Source organism: Gossypium raimondii, chromosome 13 (genome assembly GCF_025698545.1).
Source record: "Gossypium raimondii isolate GPD5lz chromosome 13, ASM2569854v1, whole genome shotgun sequence".
Classification (NCBI taxonomy): Eukaryota; Viridiplantae; Streptophyta; class Magnoliopsida; order Malvales; family Malvaceae; genus Gossypium; species Gossypium raimondii.
The window spans coordinates 27,644,949-27,667,573 of NC_068577.1; the positions used below are offsets into that span (position 1 = coordinate 27,644,949).

The window sequence follows — 22,625 nt, forward strand, 5'->3', positions numbered from 1 at the left end:
GCAACATCTACTATATTATCTTCTTGGCCTTAATTGCTACTGATACTTGTACAAAAAAATGATAATAGAGCAGGGCACTCTTTTATGAATTTTAAATTATATAAATATATCAGTTATGTTAAAGAACAAATAAATGTTGAACAAAGAAAAAGGAAACGTGGTCCAATTGATTTAATTACTTATATAAGTCAAATTTTAAATTTGAGCACAAGTAATTATTGGTAAAGATAATTTATATTTCTTTTAGGGTAAAGGTATACAATATAGAATCAGTAAACTATAAATAGTGACATCTTTTTTTTTTCTCAAAAGAAAACAAAAACGACAGCTATTCCTTTTTTCAAGTGACAGCTAATTTGCATTAAATATATTCATGGATGGTTCAAACCAAGCATGATTAACAAAAAATTTGCCGTCCATGGCATACCGCAAGTTAAAAAATATTGAGTTGGGTTGCCTTTAGAGTCAATGAAAGATTCATTTAAAGTTTTTTATTTTTACAAAATAATAAATATTATTTTAAAAATATTTATATATAAAAAATTATAATTTTTTATATATAATAATTTAAATTCAAAATATTATATTTTAATAATTCAATTTCACCATTTCAACCAAAGAAATATTTAATTACTTTTTTTAATATTTATTACATAAAACTTTCATCTACATAGTAGAAGGGTCATAATAAATATTTTTAAAATTATATTAACACGTATGGCTGTTAATAATTTACTTCAAATGATTATTTTATTTGTTAACAATTTTTTATGTTTGAACTTTCTAAGCACGATCTTATACAATTTTGAAGGATAAATCAATTTTAGAAAAATGTGCTTAGAGTAAATTTTAAATGGACTCAAGCAAGTTTTCTAATTTTATAATGTATATTAAAAAATACAGTTTTTAAACTTTGTAAGTAGAGTTGGGGTGATGACAAGTGTCATATAAGGTATAGTTTAAAATATAAGAAAAATGAAATGTATATAAAAACAAGAGATAGGGTAATTTTATTAACTTTGCTTGAGGAGTTAAAAATTATACTACCTATCTACCAAATACTAATGCTTGTATATTTTAAATATTATTTATTATTATATTGTAACACTCCTCACTCATCCCAATACACAGTAAAAATGAAAATGCTACTAGAACAATTTCTTGACTTGTACAAATTTTTCTTTTATATAAACATCCAAATCAAAATATAAAGATGTCACTGAAATCAATTTATAGGATTTTGGAAGGATCCAATATCAAAGTCGAATTTACAAACTTTTCAACTTTTAATATCCAAATTCAATTTGAATTAAATATTATTAACCTTTGGATAGCCAAATCCGCAATGGTTACAAAACATACAAAATTTTGCTTTTAGAAGATTTTAACACATGATCTTTAATGACTAAAGCTTTACTTTAACCATCAAAGTTAGTCTTCAACTTTAGTTAAAATTTATACAAACTAATAAATAATGTATAAATACCAATAAAGTAATTTCTAAAATATCTTCTTCTTTTTTTGTATTCGTAAACCTAACTGAACAATAAGATGAAGTCATTAGAATTTCTTCAATCGCAATTATCCCTTTTATTATTTGATTAATTGAATTAGTTAATTTTTTTTAAAAAAATAATTAATTTTTATATAATTAAAATAAATATTATGATATGAATTTGTAACACCTCGATACCTGACTCAATCTGTAACAACCCTTACCCAAGTCCGTTGCCGGAGTCGAGCATGAGACGTTACTTGACTTAACTTAAAAGTTCGGGGCATAAAATTTTACTTTTAAAATTAATTTCACTATTCACAACAAAGCTGTCCACCTGCGCAGCAGTTACTAAATTAATTATAACTCGAGTTATGAAACTTGAAATTTAGATCCGTAAATTTTTCCTGAAACTAGACTCATATATTATCTTACCATAAAATTTTAAAAATTTTTGGTTTAACCAATTAGTACATTTTATTCATTAAAATCTCCCCTATTTGACTGCCTGACGGTTCTAACCGCTCGTCACTAAAATTTAATTATCTCATCGTATAGACTTCATATGGTGTTCTCACTTGTTTCTAAAGAAAATAGACTAAATAAAGAATCTATACATATAAATTAAAACACAGAAATATTTTTGTACAATTTTTAATGATTTTCCAAAATCAAAACAGGGGATTCCAAAAACCACTTTGACCTTCTCTAACTAAAAGGCAAGTATCTCAGAATACATAATTTCTTTGTCTACATTGTTATTTTTATATGAAAATAGACTCAATAGTATTTAATTCTATATATCATTCACTCTATAATTCATTTTATACTATCCTTGGTGATTTTTCAAAGTCACGTCACTGCTGCTGTCCCAAAACTGTTTCACTACCAATTTTTACTTTTTCATGATTTCTATGCATAATTTATCACCTAGACATTTATAACAACAAACACCTTCATACTTAGCCATTTTAATAACTATTCATCATCAAATATTTACATATCATCTTTTGGTCATTATTTAAGAATATACAATCGAAATGACTAAGTCCCTATACATGACATAGCTCGAAACATTTATCGTCTTAAAATACCAAGTTTTGGTGGTTGATAGTGTGAACGCTCTCCGACGTCTTCAAGATCCCGACTATGCTTGATAATACTATATGAAAGAAAAATAAATAAAAGAAGTAAGCATAAAGCTTAATAAGTTTACAAGTAAATAAATAACGACATTTAACACAAATAATAATATGCAAGTATCATGTTCTTAAGTTTCCTCTTTAGTTACTCTCATTTACTTGTTTAATTACTTACCTATTTAGATAGCTTAAGATTACAACTTCTTCTTCTCTTGCTGCAATATTGGTTCTCACCTGATATCATAACATATTCTTAACTCTTATAACTCACCTGAAGTTGCTAATTATACTTTTACTGGAACTTCCATAGAACATAATCTGTTTTCTAGCCCGTTGAGCCACATTGGAATAATAAGGATACTTGGGTCTCATATCTGATAATAACATGCCAAAGCCATGTCCCAGACATGGTCTTACATGGTATGTTTCCTGTACTGCCAATGCCATATCCCAGATATGGTCTTACATGGGAGTTCTTATATTGGTGCCCATGCCATGTCCCGGACATGGTCTTACAGGGGACCTCTCATCTCGGTGCCAACGCTATGTCCCATACATGGTCTTACATGGGACCTCTTATCTCAGTGCCAACGCCATGTCCCAGACATGGTCTTACATGGGACCTCTTTACCCAACATGACATTTGTATCCGATACATTCCTTATGTTTCAACGGGACTTTTTAACACTGATTCTCTGTCATCTCATACTTGAGTCAACATTAAATAAATTCATGAAATAAATATATAATTTCTGGAAAATAGCAGCATTAATAATAATTATTGAAATATTGCATTTATTTACCGTAAACTTACCTCGGTACAAAATATGGTCAAATCTATCAACTTAGTCTTCAACCTTTTTCTTTCCTTGGTCTAACTCCGAATTTCGTTCTTCTTGATCTATAATAGCAAATTTATCTTATTTAATACTCACATTTATCAAAACAATCCTTGACTCGAACTTTGGAAAAATTATGATTTTGCCCCTAAACTTTTGCATATTTACACTTTTTCCCCAAAGCTCGGAAATTAAACTTCATCTCTTATTCTTATGTTTTATAACATGCTGAACATTTTTCGCTTCTGAAAACATCAAATTCTTACTCTAACACTTATTTATGAAAATTAGGTATTTTTGTCGATTATGTCAATATACTCATTTTCACTTAAAATCGACTAGAAAAAGTTGTTTAACATAATTCATAGCTTCATATTCTACCGTAAAACATCAAAATAAACATATTTCTCATATGGATATTTTTCCAAATATGAATCCTAGGTTAAATTATTGCTAAATTAAGCTAAATTAAGCTACCGGGATTCCAAAAACGTAAAGAACATTAAAAACAGAGCTTGGAATCACTTACTATGAGCTTGAGAAAGTGAAGAAACCCTAGCTATGGCTTCCTTCAAGTTTTGGCAATATGCAAGGATGATGAACACAATTTTTACATCTTTTCCCCTTTTAATTCTATTTATTTATTAAATGACTAAAATGCCCTTACTTAAAAAAAATCCTATTTCACTTATCTCATATCCATTTTTGTCCATCACTAACTAATGGTCTAATTACCATATAAGGACCCCTAATTTATAGTTCCATAACAATTAAATACCTTTAACATATAAAACTCAACTTTTGCACTTTTTACAACTTAGTCCTTTACTAAATTTAGTGCCCAAACGTCAAAATTTTTGAACGAAATTTACACGAAATCTTTCTGTGAAATTGTAGGCCATAAAAATATAGTAAAAATAAATTTTCCTCATCGAATTTGTGGTCCCAAAACCACTGTTCCGACTAGGCCCTAAATCGGTATGTTACACAATAATTGGGTCTAAGCTACAATGTGTCACATTTCTTTTCGAAGCAACTGCAGTTTATAGCATTCAGTTCGATAATTTATGTACATTTAATGTCAAGTAATTCATATCTATTACAAGTTATATAATCAATTCTGAGTCATATACAAGCTTATGAAATCTCGTTTGCTAATATGAGGTCGATAAGGACCAAAATGTAAAGAATAAAAAGTTGAGTCAACTCCGCGACTTCGGGGTTTCCTCGTTGCGACATGAGTTTGGTTAGGGCTCGTCGTGACCTTGAAACAACGACGTCGGTAGATGGACCTTATTCTATTTCTCGTCGCGATGTCAGAGGGTTGCCATCGCAACGTGGCAATCGGTTTCTTTCATAAATCAACTTGTTACAAGTTAAAAGGGACCTAAAATCACTTATAGATTTCCAAGCAACCAATTTACAACCTATCAATAACTCCAAGTGATAAATACCAAAACATTGACCATCCAAACCAAATTCAACCTTACATATTCCATACTAACAAAACATTCACTTAATTTCATAACCATATATCATACGACAACAAACTAACAAATTGAACATATCCAAACACCATTTCAAATCATTGGAAAAATATCAGGTCATGTAATAGCCCACCCGACGAAGCCTCTATATTTGATTACTGTTGGTAATATAAGAGTAGGTAAGAGTAAGTGTTTGTTTTGAATAAGCATAGAGTTGTGAGTGTTACGCCAATTGGCTAACTCTTAGTTTTGGCGAGATCTGTGGTTTGGCAGACTCTTCAATTAAGTATACGCCACCCTAGATGCTTCGGTGAACTAGTCGAGTTTACATTTAATTAGATTTGTTTATTATTTTAGTAAGGTAATTTAGTTAGTTAGGTTGGGATTTAGTTAGAATAGACTTTTTTAAATTCATTGAACCACTGGTTCATCATATCGAAAAACATATTTCTGATCTCATCACCAAAAGACTGTGGAGTTAATATTACTTGCTTCAGGATTCGAAGCTTGGACATTACTTTCAGCTTCTTTAACTACGACTTGATTCGACTCAGCTGACATATTAAATCTAAAAGAAAATACAATATTATAGCGGATCAAAAGCATCACAGTATCACAGGGTATATGTGGCATGTATGTCCTCGATTGTTGTCTTTATGCCTCGTTTCTTGATCTATATAATAATTTAATTCAATTCATTAATTTCACATTCATATCAAATTTAATTCAATGCATGAGACCCTTAACTTTTCATTAAGTACACATTTCCCTAAACTTTTATATTCTCTACAATTTAGTTTCTATCCTCAAGATATAAAAATTTAACAAAATATTATAACACCACACGCTAGTCGAATTTTCACCCTACCATATTCAGCCCACATTTATTCTAAATTCTCATAAATTCCTTACAAATTCTAACATTCAATTGATATAATCCTTTTACCAAAACTAACAAAATTACTTTACAAATTCATGCTAATCAATAACCAACACTTTAAATCCAAGCTTTAACATCATAAACAACAACAACATCTAAAAACTTTGACAGATTCAAACACAAAGGTAGGGGTTAGCTAGACCTCGTTGCAATGACTAAAAAAACATAAAATTACAAGAAGCAATTAACAATTCCTTACCATGCAAGAGCTACAAGCTTGCTGAAACTTCAAGCACTACAATAGTGTTCTAATCTTTTATTTTCGATGGAAAAAATCCCATAAAGAAGATAATGATTGTTTTATTTAGTAAAAATTATTAAATTAAATGTTTACCCTTTAGTTAAATAATTATCATAGTTAAATTGTATCCTTAACCGTCCATATGTAACAAGAATGGTATATTTACCCATTCAACCATTCCACTTGTTACTCAATTTAATCCTTATTACTCAATTAACAATTACACATAAAAACTTTCTTTTCCAAAATTTAATACAATTTTACTATAACTCCAAAAACATTAATTAAATAAAAAAACTTCACATATTGGATTTGTGCTCCCAAAACCATTGTTTCCAACACCACTAAAAAATGGGATATTACATTAGTGGCATCTCGTTCCTTGATATGTTTCCAACCTTCTAGCATCGATCGTAACTTTTTACATATTATGTGTCCTTGAATAAAGTCAGCCAGAAAAATTTGGCTTGAAAAACCTTTGTTGCAGTGCAAGAACCTTAAAAATGTCCCCCACTTGGGATGAATGGAAATGTTAAAGGATCTCAACTACCTCACTTTCAGCTACAGGCTTCTTGATTATATGATCTGCAAATAACGTAAACAAGAAAACTCCTCCCACAAGTAATATTGCATGTCATAAAGGAATTTCTTCCTTTATTGGTATGTCATTCAGCAAGACATCATTCCACATACTAAATAATTTGAATAAATGACAAACTAAGGAGTTTCATGGACTTTACTTACCTCGAAGATATGCTCATATAGGAAATTCTCATTAATAGGAATAGAAGAGTGAGTTACTTTTTGTTGTTCCAACCATGACAGATTGTCCTCCACTTGGTTCTTGAATCCTTTTTGGTCATGGATTTCAAGGTCAAAATCTTGGAGTAAGAGTACCAATCAAATTAACCTTGTCTTACCATCGTTCTTCATAAGTAACTACTGAATGACCGAATGATCCGTGAAAATTGTCACCTTAGTGCCTATAAGATAAGAACAGAACTTGTCAAAAGAAAAAAACTATAACAAAGAGTGCTTTTTCAATTACTGTATAATTAAGCTGGGATCCTGTCAAAGTTTTGTTTCCATAGTAGATCGGATGAAATACTTTATTTCTCTGCTACCCCATCATAGCTCCCATAGTGAAATCATTAGCATCGCACATCAGCTCGAAAGGAGAGTTCCAGTCCAATGTGATGATGATCGGTGCTGAGACTAACCATTTTTTACAAAGCTCCCAAGCATGACTTATTGAAGTCAAATGATGTGTCTTTTTCTAGCAGAGTACGCAATGGCTTGGAAATCTTTAACAAGTCATTAAAGAACCTCCAATAAAAATCGACATGTCTCAAGAAACTTCTAACACCTTTAACGGTTACTGGGGGTCGCAACTTCTTAATTACATCCACTTTTGATTTGTCGACTTCAATCCCTTTCTTGGATATTCGATGACCTAAGACAATCCTTCCTTAACCATGAAGTGAGACTTCTCCCAGTTAAGGGAAAGGTTTGTTTCCTCACATCTTTTAAGCACCTTACCCAAGTTGGTTAGACAATCATCATATAAATCACTAAAAATAGATAAATCATCCATAAAAACTTCCACAAAATTCTCAACCATATCAGTAAATATTGCCATCATGCATCTTTGGAAAACTGCAGGTGCATTACATAAATCGAAAAACATACGTCTAAAATAGAACGTACCGTACAGGTAAGTGAAAGTTTTCATATACTGGTCCTTCGGGGCTATAGCTACTTAGTTGTATCCTGACTACCCTTCTAGAAAGTAATAATATCCCTTCTTAGAAGTCGATCCAACATCTGGTCCATGAATGGTAGCAGAAAATGGTCCTTCTGGGTTACCTTGTTCAGCTTTCTATAATCTATACAGGTTCTCCAACCCATTACTGTCCTCGTCGAGATCAATTTATTATTCTCATTCTCTACAATCATGATTCTACCCTTCTTTGGTACACACTATACCAAACTCACCCATGAACTAACTGAGATACGATAAGTGATTTATAATTCTAGCCACTTGATTATTTCTTTTTGAACTACCTCCTTCATGATTGGATTGAGCTTCCTTTACCCATCAATTATGACTTTCTCACCCTCCTCTAGTAGAATCTTATGCATACAAAAGGATGGCTTATTCCTCAAATGTCAATTATAGTCCAGCCGATCACCTTTTTGAATTTTCTCAACACCTCAATCAGCTTTCTCTCTTGGTTTTCAATCAATTTTGTTGAAATAATCATAGGTAAAGTAGAGAAGTTACCTAGATAAAAGTATTTTAAATGACAAGGTAATACTTTTAGTTCCAATTTAGGTGGTTCCTCGATTGATGCCTTGGGTTGTTTGTATTCTTGAGATTTTAGCTCCAGCGATTCAAATCAGGTTTTTGGTACATAACCCTTCAAGTTGGCTTTCACCAAGGCCATATGTTCTTCACCTTCTTCATCTGGTGGATGAAACTCTAAGACATGCTCCAACGGGTCATCTACAGAATTACACTCCTATTTTGTAGAGACTAAGGCCTCTAAATCTAACATCGTCGAGTAATCTTCAACTCGATCAGGGAATTTTATAGCCTTAAAAATATTAAAAGTAACTTGATCATCCTAAACTAGCATCGTGAGTTCGCCTTTCTACACGTCAATTAATATTCTTTCGGTCGGTAGGAAAGGCCTTTCTAGAAGATTGGCACCTCCTTCTTTGCTACAAAATCTAAAATAATAAAGTCAACAGAAAAAATAAACTTATCTACACGTACCAAAACATCATCGATGTTTCCTTCCCGGTGTACTAAAGATTGGTCCGCCAGTTGTTGTGTTACGATTATTATCTCACTTCACCTATACCCAACTTTCTGAACACAGACATGGACATCAAGTTTATGCTCGCTCCTAGATCACATAGGGCTTTATCGCAATAAGATTCTCCGTTATTGTAGAGAATGGTAAAGCACCCTGGATCTTTCTTCCTCAAGGGTAACTTATTCTGTAAGAATGCATTGCAGTTCTTCGTCAATGCTACAACCTCGAATTCTCCAAGTCTCCTCTTCTTGGACAAAATAGCCTTCATGAGCTTGACATAGTTTGGCATTTGTTCTAGGGCTTCTACCAATGGGATATTGATAAGAAGCTTCTTGAGAACATCTAGGAACTTCTTGAACTACACTTCCTGGTTTTGTTACTTACACCTTTCCAGATATGGAGGTGGTGGAACCTTAGCTTGAACTAGACAACTCGTTCGAGGAATTGTTTCAGTATCTGACATAGGTGTTAGCTTATCATAATTGACTAAGTTAGGATTTACCTCATCAGAGTTTTCAACATTCAGCTTTTGTGGAGTGGGAGTTTCACCTTGCAATTGAACTTTCTCTTTGTTAGCGAGGCCATCTTCAATATCAACTTCCTTAGGTTCCAAGGTCTTTCCACTTTGTAACCAGACTGCATTGCAATGTTCCTTGCCTAAAACTCTTAGATTTTCGGTATCACTAGGCAAAGCACCTTATGGTCTGTTTTGAAGTTCAAAGTCTAGTTGACTCACTTGATTCTCCAAATTTCTGAATGTAGCGTCATTCTTCACCATGTATGCCTTCAACAAGTTCTCCAAATTGTCGAAAGGTTCGGCTTAGGGTGTTTTTGAAATTGCTATAGGAATCCTAAAGATTGGTTTTATTTGGGTTTCATGTTGGTGTTACTGGGTACAACTCCTTGATTACTTTAAGAAAAGTTTGAATGGTTCTACCATGAAGGGTTATAAAACTTGGACTGTGGTCCTTACCCATTTCTGTGCTAATTTTTGTTTCCTACGTATGTGGCGCAGTAAACTTATTGTTAACCATGATATATATACTAGCTACTACACATGTATGTCACACGATAAACTTCCCGATCATCTAAAATGTCAAATTCTTCCTCATAGATGCCATGATTTTCAATGGACATCCTATTCTATTCATTGTGCACTTCGCCTCATACTTTTTTGAATCGGGAGCATGTAACAGTGAAGTTGATGCCAATTTGTATTCTATACCGCTTGAGTACAGCTACAAAAGCATATTTGGAGTCAAACTCCATCCTAACCAGTAAATGACCGAAATTTGTTGCCGAAGTCACATGCCTTAGTCTTTTATGAGAAAGGTCTAGGAATTTTAAACCATCGCCAGTAGGAAAATTGAGAGTATGCTTGTGGGATGGGGTACGCCATGAACCCAGGTTATCCCTCAGGTTATCCCATCAAGTGATGTCTGAGGCTTAAACGTCAAATCCCCCATCTTTTGGTTTAGTAGGAATGATATCTAGTTCTAAAATTACATCAATTTTTGCACCATCTGCTCCGGCCACCTCTATTAGGTTATTATCTATTTCAAACCCCTCTTCGTCCTCTTTATTCTCCTGTCCCTTCGTTATCAACCCCAATTGCAAGTCCAGGGTTGGATGTGCCCTCGTCGGTCAAGGTTGTCAGGAGTAGATCATTTGTTCTTGTAAATTTGATGCCAATCCTAAAATCACTTTTTTTGGCCCACCTTAATAATTTGATGGCGTACCTATGTGACAGTTACCAGGGTTGAACATAGGTGTGAAGTAGTTGAAATTAAAGACACTAACAAAATGTCGTATGGGTGTGTCGAAGGCCTAGTGACCAAATACGTTTGACTGTCCCTCGAAGTTGAAATCGAGGGGCGAAACCGATGAATGCCTGGCCATTGATGACAATTCAAGGGTGTATTGGCATGAGCTTTGCAGCAATGCTGTAAATCCACTGCACAATCATGTGGTTAGACTTTTAGCTTATTGATTGGGCATGGAATTTGGCAAACACAATGTAATCGAGCTCGGGCCACCTTCTTCCTCTTTGACAAAGTCAACATATAACTCTAGTACAACATTCCCAGTAGAGAAATAAGATTCAATCATTGTCTCTAGCTCGTCCCTTGCTATCTAAAAAATGACATATCTAACGGGATCAAATGACAAAAGGTATCTACACTTCAGGCTTGAAATGCTTCTCTGGATCCTTATTTTGCACCTAATCCCTGTCCAAAACTCTTTTAATGTTATGCACTAGTTGAATGCTAAATATTCAGATTTGGTTGATATAAAAACAAGCCCAATTTTGGTCTCACAAATTTGATCGTTATAATGGACAACAACTCTGATTTGTCTGCTGATCTTGAACCAAATAGTCTGTTCCACATGTTTAAAACTGAGAAAATAGTAAAAAAATATAGTTCTCATTACCCAAATTCCTAAACCTACATGTAATTTATCGAATTACCTTTGCCTAAACAACATAGGAACAAAATTCAAGTTTTTCACGACAACAGTGATAACTCCTAATGCCAAGTATCTTTAAGATTAATCATCTACTTCAAAGGTTGGCATAGGAACTCAAGGGATTGCATTGAGTTTATTTTATAGAGCTTTACACCAACGCACATGAAATGATTACAGCAGCAACACAAGCCTCAGGCATCATGAATTTTTGAGGTATACATTTAAAGTTTAAATTTGTGGAGGGTGAAAACACTCTGTTATTCGGTAATTCGAGGTTCAAATGTATGAAATTTATCCCAAGAATCTCGGGTTCTAGGGGCTCAGAAGCAATCAAGTTGGCCTGGGTGTTGAAATGGCCAGAGAGAAAATGCTCCCTACAAGAGGCATTTTCACTTGACATAGTAGTGAAAATGCTTCCTGCAAGACATGTTTTCTGGCCACATGTCTGACATGTCAGTTGAAATTTTGGACGGATCCAATATCAAAGTCGAATTTGCAAAATTTTCAACTTTTAATATCCAAATTCGAATTAAATATTATTAACCTTTGGATAACCAAATCTATAATGGTTACAAAACATAGAAAATTCAACTTTTTAGAAGATTTGAACACGTGATCTTTAATGACTAAAGCTAAACTTTAACCATCAAAGTTAGTCTTCAACTTTAGCTAAAATTTACACAAACTAATAAATAATGTATAAATACCAATAAAATAATTTCTAAAAATATCTTCTTCTTTTTTGTATTAAGTAAACCTAACTGAACAATAAGATAAAGTCATTAGAATTTCTTAATTCGTAATTATCCTTTTTATTATTTGATTAATTGAATTAGTTAATTTTTTAATAAATATTATGATATGAATTTTTAGCACCTCGATACCTGACTCAATCATTGGGTCTAAGCTACAATGTGTCACATTTGTTGCTAAAGCAACTGCAGTTTATAACATCTAGTTCGATAATCTCTATACATTTAATGACAAGTAATTCATATGTATTACACGTTATATAATCAATTTTGAGTCTTATACAAAGCTTATGAAATCTAGTTTGCTAATCTGAGGTCGATAAGGACCAAAATGTAAAGAATACAAAGTTTCGAGTCAACATCGTGACTTTGGGGTTTCCTCGTTGTGACATGAGTCTCTGGTTAGGGCTCGTCGTGACCTTGAAACAACGACTTCTCTAGATGGACCTTGTTCCGTTTCTCGTCGCGATATCAGAGTGTTGCCATCAGGACGTGGCAATCGGTTTCTTCCAAAAATCAACCTGTAACACCCCTAACCCGTATCCGTTGCCGAATTAGGATTATGAGGCATTACCGAACAAAACAACCATCCTTAATAAACAAAGACATTAAAATCTAACTAATATAGACATTGCAAACTAGCAAATCCATAAGAAAATAAACCATTTTAGTATGGCTATTATAATCATATATAATACAACAAAATACGACCTTCTAAACATTTATCTAGTCTATACATGCCATAGTTAAAATTTAAATAGTTAAAATACCGAGATAATAGATAAGGTGATGAACTTGTTGACGATCCCCGAGCTTGAAGCTTGATCTAAAATCTATAAAACAGAGAGACGTAAACGAACAAAGTAAGCTTATATAGCTTAGTAAGTCTATAACATAACTAATATATATATATATAAGTCATATAATTTCCAAATCAAATTCATTGAATCCGTAATTAACACAAATAATTATTTTATTAGCATTTGCTGTCTTTAAACCATTTTATTTATAATCAAATAAATATACCTAATAAACATTATAACCGAATGCAAACATATTCATCAAATACTTATAAACAAATGTATATACACCTCAAATACATATATATACTTATTAAATGCATTTGCGAATATATATATATATATATATATATCAATTGCTTATCAAATGCATATATATTTAATATATGCATATACCGAATGCACATATATATAGATATTTAATAATTGCTTAGACCGAATATATATATGCTCATCAATTTAATATAACCAAAATCATAGCTATATCAATTGCATATTCTCACATAATTTAAACAGCTTCACCGGCACTTAGCCTGCTATGTTTTAAAACCTGATTCGATACACCGGCTTTTAGCCTGCTAGACGTATAGTCTGAATAATTTCACCGGCATAAAGCCTGCTAGACATAAAGTCTGAATTATTTCACTGGCAATAAATCAGATTAGTACTGAGCTTTAACAAAAGAATCTTAATTCACAGAAGTTGTATCTCATATTTGTATATAAAATCCACTTAAAATTCAGCTCAATAATTTATAAACCATATCTTTAAATAACATAGATAATATAAAGTTCAAACATCAATTCCAGCTCAAGAATTTCATACTTCCAATGCTATTCAAGAACTTTACATGAATAAACATACAAAATTCATTACAAGAATATATACTTGTATATTAACATAACCGAACCTCATGTAACCTTGTATAATTGTCATTCCTAATTTCACTATAAAATCATATACATGTATGTATACCGATCATTCGAATATAACATATATATATATAATTACCAACTGACATATATAAATATAAGTTACATATCTTAATCAAATCTAAGAGTTTATACATATATATATACATATATTCGAACCTAATATACATATATATGTATAAATCATACTTACCTTGGATTAAAACCAAGAATTTATACATATACAACATTCATACTTCCACTAAATTAAAAAATTATATATATATACACATACGTATATATATTCGATCATTATGTATATAATTATAAATATAAATATATACATATTCGTACCTTTATCTAAATTCAAAGTTTATTCATGCTATTACATATATTTTGAATCTATCATATACATGTATAATTTCATACCTAATTTCATTACAAGAGATTTTCATATATATACATGCCTATCCGAATCTCACCTTTACTTAAATAAAATTTAAACCTATAATTTAACTCATAAACTTATACAAGATTATACTTGTATATTCGAAACAATCAAATACTTATATAAAATTCATACTTATACTTCAAATTATAAACATTTAATTACAGCTCATCAAGTATACCATTGATATACATGTATAAATATTGATTTAATAACTTTTAAATTGCTAATAGACTTACCTCTGACAACGATAATCGAAACGGAACGATTAGTCAACGACTTTAGTCTTCCCCCGATCCAAGTCCGATTTCTTTAATTCTTGATCTAAACACATTCAAATTGAACTCATTCAAATATAATTTCATTCAATTTTGTCCAACAACACATAAATGGGAAATTTACCATTTTACCCCTACCATTTAACATTTTTACAATTTAGTCCAAATTGTACAAAACACAAAATATTTCAAATTGACCACACTATGTTTTGGCCGAATATTTCCTAGACCCATATAGATCCTTGCATGTCATTTATTTCACCTTTTAGTCCCTCAATTAAATATTTTCTTACAAATTAATCCAAAATAATTAAATTCATCAAAAATTCAAGAACACACATTATAATCGATCACATATCTTTCATATTTCATCATCAACTATTACCAAGCTCAAGTATTCATAAATGGCATGTCTCAAAATCACTATCAAATTCTAAAATTAAAGCATGGGCTAGATATAACACGAAGCAACGATCATCAAAAACCGAAACCAAACATACCTTAAATCAAGCATCAAAGATGGCCGAATAGCTTGGTTTTTCTTCTTTTATTTTCTTTTCTTAGTTTCGATTAGATGATAATGAAATAAAAGATGATGGTGGTCTTTATTTGTTTAATTATAATATTATAATATAATATATATTATAACATTTATAATTAATATAAAAACTATATATATTATACACATGCCGCCCACTATTCTATTTAATGGTTAAATTGAAAAACAAAACCTCCATATTAAAAGAATAACCACTATTCAGCCCCTTTTTAGAAATAACCATTAAATTTTTATTTTACGCGATTTAATCCTTTTATTTAATCGGACACTCAAACGGCGAAATTAAAGCACGAAATTTTCACACTAGTAAATTCACACATAATAAACACAGAAAATAATATTAAAATATTTTTCTAATTCAGATTTGTGGTCCCGAAACCACTGTTCCGATTAGGGTAAAAAAAATCGGGCTGTTACACAACCTGTTACAAGTTAAAATGGACCTAAAATCACTTATAGATTTCCAAGCAACCAATTTACAACCTATCAATAATTCCAAGTGATAAATACCAAAACATTGACCATCCAAACCAAATTCAACCTTACATATTCCACACTAACAAAACATTCACTTAATTTCATAACCATATATCATAAGACAACAAACTAACAAATTGAACACATCCAAACACCATTTCAAATCATTGGCAAAATATCATGTCATGTAATAGCCCGCCTGATGAAGTCTCTGTATTTGATTACTGTTTAGCGTATAGTTGGTAATATAAGAGTAGATAAGAGCAAGTGTTTGATTTGAATAAGCATAGAGTTGTGAGTGTTATGCCAAATGGCTAACTCTTGGTTTTGGTGAGATCTATGGTTTGGCAGACTCTTCAACCACCCCATATGCTTTGGCGAACTAGTCGAGTTTAACGTTAATTAGATTTGTTTATTATTTCAGTTAGTTAGGTTGAGATTTAGTTAGAATAGAACTATGCTACTGTAGATGAAAAGACTTAAATTATGATAAGTGCACTTAATCACAAGAATCAAGAGTGTTAGCAGAATTATCTAAATCTCCCACTAGACATTGTCTTTGTGCTTAAGTATATAAGGATAGTAGTGGCTTCTCTGAAAACCTTTGCGTCTTCTTTATTTTCTTCTTGATTTTTTTTTTGAAATCTCTGATAACTTAAGTCCAAAAAACCTCTTCAAAGTTGGGTTCGCTGTATTTAGCTAGCTTATACGTTTCTACCTGCTCACTGATATTTACTGATGAACCCTAGGTTATCTCCAAAGTTATTTACATATTTTTAGTTCTACATGCATAAATGTTATAATGGTGTGTAAGGAAGAAAACTTTTGGATTTTGGATTAAGTGTTGATGATTCTTGCTTTCATGTTTAGATTTGATAGATCAGTGATTTGATATGTTTAATTATTCTTATTTTTAGCTTAAAAAGCTACAGAATGTCCAAGTGATAAAGGCAAAGGACTTGTTTTAAGGACTTTGCTATAATTTCTAGTGAGTTCCTTCTTACTTCCATGTGTTGTGGTCTTCTTTATTTTATAATTGTGTAAGGTAAGTGTTCTTTCTTTATAAAGGATGAAAAGTGTATATGTGTGAATAATGGTAGTCTAGAGTCATTGGTTTGAGTTCAATATGTATGAGATGCGAACTATGGGCCATTTTTCATGTTTAAGTCACTACCAACTACTTTTGATATGAATGAATGATATGATGTGAATTGATATATGGAGATGGAGATGTGGATATATGTTTGTATAGCCTTCAGTAGGGTAGGTATATTACAAACCAGATTGGCATAACACAATAAAACATGCTATATTGAGTGAAAATGATATAAGGAGTTATGGTGAAGAATGTATATAAATAAGATTGTATTTTATGTATCTGACTTAGAAATCTAGGTATGTGGCTAGCATGAAAATGGATTGTTTGAGTTATATTGAGTTGACGTATAGTATTCGCTTATGTGATACACCATTTGCGTACTAAGTCTGTCTGAGTTTAGCATATGCCATTAGGCGTACTCTGTGATAATGTGTGAATTTCTTTTTAAATGTTCAATTGTGCAGTTAGTATTCTTACTTAAGGTTTTTTTGGAACTCACTAAGTTCATACAAACTTACTCTATTACTTTTTCCTTCTAAGGCTTACTGATTGAAAGAAAGACCTATCTGAAGGACTACGCCAGAGCCCTGTTGCTATTGTGAGATAGATATTTTGTTTGTACTATGCATGACACATGGGGGGTTGACATCTATGTTCATTTTAAGGAGAAAATGCACAAATAAATTTTATTTGTTTGGACTTTATTTTTATGAAATCTTAGTGAAATTTCATGCTTTGGATATTAAGTTTTATATGCCGTTTAATAAAGTCACTAAACTTGAGTTTATACGTCATAAGATTTAAACATTATATCCAATCCAATATTGGTTTAATTGAAACATTGAAATTTTACAAGTTTTCCCCAGAACAGATTTTGAATTTAAGATGATTTCTAAGTAGTGACACATCATACTTGGATATTTCTAAAGGATCGTCCAACCAACACATCAAACTGGCATGAAGTGCCTCATCAAATAGTCTGAATTAGGGTAACTGGCACATAACGTGCATATTGGCGTACAAAACGCATTCTAGCTTACAAAGTGCGTACTAGCACGTAAAGTGCATCTTGGCACATACGCACATAATCCCATGCATAACTCAATCCCATGGAATGCCAACTATATCGGACAGAACCCGAATAAATAACATGGTATCATACTCAACTCATTTACAAATGAGTACGATTTCCAATTATTAAACTTATTAACTTTCGCAATTCAATTCTATTAACATCTTACATACACTTCATAATATTAAACACATCTCAACCAATCTCATGGTGTCTACATATATCAATTCGAACATTTCATGTTATTTAACATTTTATTCAATTTAGTCCTCTATTTTAGAAATATTAATCAAATTCAATTCAGAGCTTATATTTTGTTAAGAACTCAACTTGAATACCTCTAAATGCAGTTAATATGCAGATGTAACCAATTAATACGAACTTAAATTGTTAATGTACAAACCGGTATTTTGCGTGTCACTCGTCGATAATTTTCACTTTTCATTTCCCTCTCGGTGATTTGTTGTTGTCGTTAGCTACGAATAATCAGAAACACGTCACACTATCAAATTCCAGGAAAATAGGAATCAAATACCAAATTTCAATATTTTACAAATTATTCAATTTAGTCCATAAAACTGAGACAAGCATAACTTTTAATATAGGGCCTCAGATTTAAATTCGATTTCACATAAACTCATTAGGGAACATCTATTTTCTATCCTTACCAGCAATTCATGAATACTATACATTTTATAAACTTTGGTCCCAAATGTACGAAACTAAGAATTAAGCTTTACAAGTTAGTCCTTTTCATATACTAAGCTCGATTTCTAACAATTTCACACAAATTTCATTCAATTCTCAACAATGGTAACTTTGAAGAAATTTAAAAATTTTAGAAATTGGTACATAGGCTAGCTCCCATGACCTCAAATCTACAAAAATTATAAGAAAAATGACTTAATTACATTACCTAATTAAGTGGCTGAATGGTAGGAACCATTGAAAATTTTCTTTATTTTTCTCTTATGGTGGACAACCTAAGGTAGAACATGAAGAGCCATTTCTCTTTCTTTCCTCCACAAGTCATATTTATACTTGGTTTAATGTTGATTAACTTTTTAGTCAATCATGTTTAAATTATAAATTCTTCTTAATTCTACTTATTTAATCAAATATCCTTATGTCATCCACAAAGTCTTATTTAAGCATGGTCTAATTACTATTTTAGACCTTTGGTTAATTGCAATTTAATCCCTAAGCCATTTACTAATTAAAAATCTATAGGGATTAGACTTTACAATTTAGTCCCTAGGCCCTAATTAATCACAATTTCAATTAAATCACTTAACCAAATTTCAATTCATCAATACAATAACCTCATAAATATCTCTAATAAATATTTAGGACTCAGTTTACAGAAATAGGGTCCCAAAATGGCCCTATTCGACATCATTGGAAGCCGAGTCATTAAAATTTTCCACCATTAACAAATTTCATTCCCAAAATTTACCTGAAAGATGTGGGGATACTGGGATTTCATTGCTTCTTCTGGTTCTCATGCCACCTTTTCAACTCTATGGCTACATCATAGAACCTTTACCAAAGGAACTCATTTATTCCTTATCTCTTTCACTTCTCAAGCTAAGTTTCGACCGGTTCTTCCGCATAAGATAAATCAAACTGAACTTCAATTTCTTCCACCAGAATTGCTAGAGCATAGATACATGATATACATCATGAATATTTTGCACTTCTGATGGTAGAGCTAGGCGATACATAATCAGTCCAACTCTCTTGACAATCTCATACGATCCGATAAACCTGAGAATTAATTTTCCTTTATGACCAAAACACAAAATATTTTTCCATGGAGATACTTTTAAGAATACTTTATCACCCACTGTGTATTCGATATCTCTCTGTTTCAGATCAACATACGAATTTTATCTATCAGATGTCACTTTCAATATACTCCTAATCAATTTTACCATATTTTTAGCTTCCTGAACCAATTCTTCCCAACAACATTTCTTTAGCTCAATTCTAACCAACAGATAGGTGTTTTACACCTACGACCAGTTAAAGCTTCATATGGAGCCATCTGAATGCTCAATTGGAAATTATTATTATACACAAACTTAGTTAATAGAAATATCGTTCCCAACCAGACTCAAGATCAATAACATAGGCTCGCAACATATCTTTCAAAACTTGAATGACTACAAAATCTTATTGAAATTTAACCTCGTACCTAATGATTCATGCAAATACTTCCAAAATGTTAAGGTAAAATGAGGTTCTCGGTCAGAGATAATGGTAGACTACAGAATCTATCATACCCGATTTAAGTTTAGATTCGAACATTAGGAAAGGTGAGGAGCTAATTAAATAGAATGAAAAGTTGGTGGGCTCTATTGGAAAGCTTGGAAATTTTTTTGGGTAATTGGTAAATAATTGAATTCCAAATCTGGTTCAGTTAAAATGGAATTAGCTAGTTCCTTAATGAGAACCAAATGATTGCTGATGGATGGTTACTCGGACTGTGCGTAAGAAGGGTTATATATGAGTGGAGGATTTTTCAAAAGGCAGAATTCTCCCCATTTCTGTTTTACTTTCCTTCATTCTTCATCATCTTTTTAGTTGTTCTGAAGGAGAGAAAAGTTAGGAAACATTGCATGGGGTACGGGAGTAGAGAATCTGAGTAACGGGTAAGCCTCTATATATTTTTATATTATAGATTGAGAAAGGAGAGTAAGGAATTCTAAAATATCTAGAAAGTTTTGAATGATATTTAATTCTAGGTTTTGAGGTTTTAATATTTTCAATTTAACCAATATATATATGGTTGTCATGCTTAGTTGCCAAGATGAAGGAGACTTTGATGTTTGGACAAGCTAAGCTAGAGAGGAAAAAGGATGTGGTGTAAGTTTCTATACTCTACCCTTGGAGATAGATCTATCAGATATACTAATTTTGACTTTCAAATGTGTCAGGATTCGAGGAAATCGACATTGGGCTATGTTTTTGTCCTAAACGGCGGGAGACAGTGGTGTTTGACAGAATGGTAGATGTAGTCAAAGATCACATATGAGGGCATACCCTAGGGATTTGTTTAGCAGAGACTCTTATAGGTAGAGAGCTCTTTAGGAAACATATGGAGAGACACAAGAATGTGAAACATGACTCATCTACTTCACTAGGGCAAGTGGCAAACTGTTGGATCTGGTGCCCTAAGTGTAGTATTTTCGTCAATATACACTTGTAATTTTTTTGAAAAAATTGGTTAATAAAACAAATTCATTAATTACATTAATATAATTTGTATAATTGTTCTCACATGGTTTTTGCACGCAAAGAAAAATGGAAGCAAACATTGCTTATTGGTTGTCTAAATGTTTAACTAATACTAAAATGTATTACTTGGTCAAGTCGTAGTGTGGAAAGACAACTTGTATTAGTAGACGAACCTAAAAATGTCATTAGTCTAATCAGAAATGAGAAAATCGATTAAAAGTATAACACCCCAAACCTGGCCTAGAAGTTTTGGCTTGAATTTGGTGACCTATATTAGCCACCGAAGGTAATCTCTGTTGACTCCCAACCTAACTTTCAAACACACTACTTAAGTCTCAACAAAAGTTGCACTAACTTAAAATATGATAGCGGTAATAGAAAGTAAACATGCGAGCTTCACACACAAACATAAGTAGGTTCGCATGCCTCACAACAACATACTTAAGAGTTGGTAGCACAACTTAGACTTTTCAAATGACAACATAGTTTGTAAACAACAAAACATATGAGTTCGTAGTTCAGTTTAAGGCATAGGCTCGCATACTTATCAGACTTCGCATGAAATCACATAATTTAAGAGTTCGCATTTGCATCAATCAACATAAGTTCCCAAAGCACACAGGATATCATAGGATTACAAGCAAAGGAACGAGTTCGTTAAAAATGAAGAGTTCACAGGTATATCATGCTTTTACAAATAGACAGACCTCGCAATCATAAGGAACATGTTTGCATATAATCATGGGTTCACATGCATATATGGGTTCACATATCTTACCAGTGGTTCACATGTAATAAAATAATCATAACATAGGTATACATGAAATTAAGGTTTGCGTTACTTACACGAGATCGCTTACATTTATGGGATCACATAGTTAGGGGTAAACATGTAAATATGGCATGCAACATGCAGTAAACCTTAATAATAAATCTAACTTGCATGTAAATAAAACACAATACTCTCATGCATGGATAGTATCAACTTTATGTATGAAATAACAAGTACTTTAAACCTGGTTCACAAATCAATGTACTGAGAAGTTAAACGTAACTAAATAGTCTAAAATTTAGTCTTGAAAATGTTTCGTGTGCTGGGTTTGCAGGTGAGGTTGCCAAAACCCATTCGCACATTCTATCCGAAAACATACCTTTGGAAAGTAGTTTTGAAAACTCATTAGCCTTTTCATAAAACATAATTGGTAGGGCTCGCCTTAAAATCGAGAGACCTATTTCATTTATAAAAAATCTTTAAAAATAGAGTATGGGTTTGCCCAAAAATCGCGAGGCCAAATCGTACGTTTCAAAAAACCTTTTCTTTGAACATGTTATGCCTTAGCTCACAAGACCAGTTCATAATTACGAGCATAGCCTGTTGTAGGTCACAAGACTGGCTCGTCACTTTGTCCATTTGGATATAATCAAACTGAACTTATAGAGGATCACGCACTTTGAAACATATCAGATTAGCTCGCATACAGCTGGTCTCACTGAGGAGCATAATCACTTACGAATAGAGTCTGTCTTATAAGACTAGTTTGTCACTTTGTCTCG

At 32.1% G+C, this 22,625-nt stretch overlaps 1 protein-coding gene across 1 annotated transcript; it reads right to left on the bottom strand.

Annotated features, from left to right (window-relative positions):
* Window positions 1–8,991: 8,991 nt before the first annotated feature.
* On the bottom strand, window positions 8,992–9,943 carry LOC105781484 (uncharacterized). The gene is made up of 3 exons (XM_012606024.1): window positions 9,940–9,943; window positions 9,469–9,602; window positions 8,992–9,324 (listed from the first exon to the last, which is right to left on the bottom strand). The coding sequence occupies exons 1-3, from the start codon at window positions 9,941–9,943 to the stop codon at window positions 8,992–8,994; spliced, it is 471 nt and encodes a 156-aa protein (XP_012461478.1).
* Window positions 9,944–22,625: the final 12,682 nt, after the last annotated feature.

Excerpts from the sequence above, each read along its gene's own strand:
- LOC105781484 (XM_012606024.1), bottom strand. Across the intron at positions 9,325-9,468 it reads ATGTTGAAAACTCTGATGAG|TTCAAGAAGTTCCTAGATGT; the intron begins GTAAATCCTAAC and ends CAGGAAGTGTAG.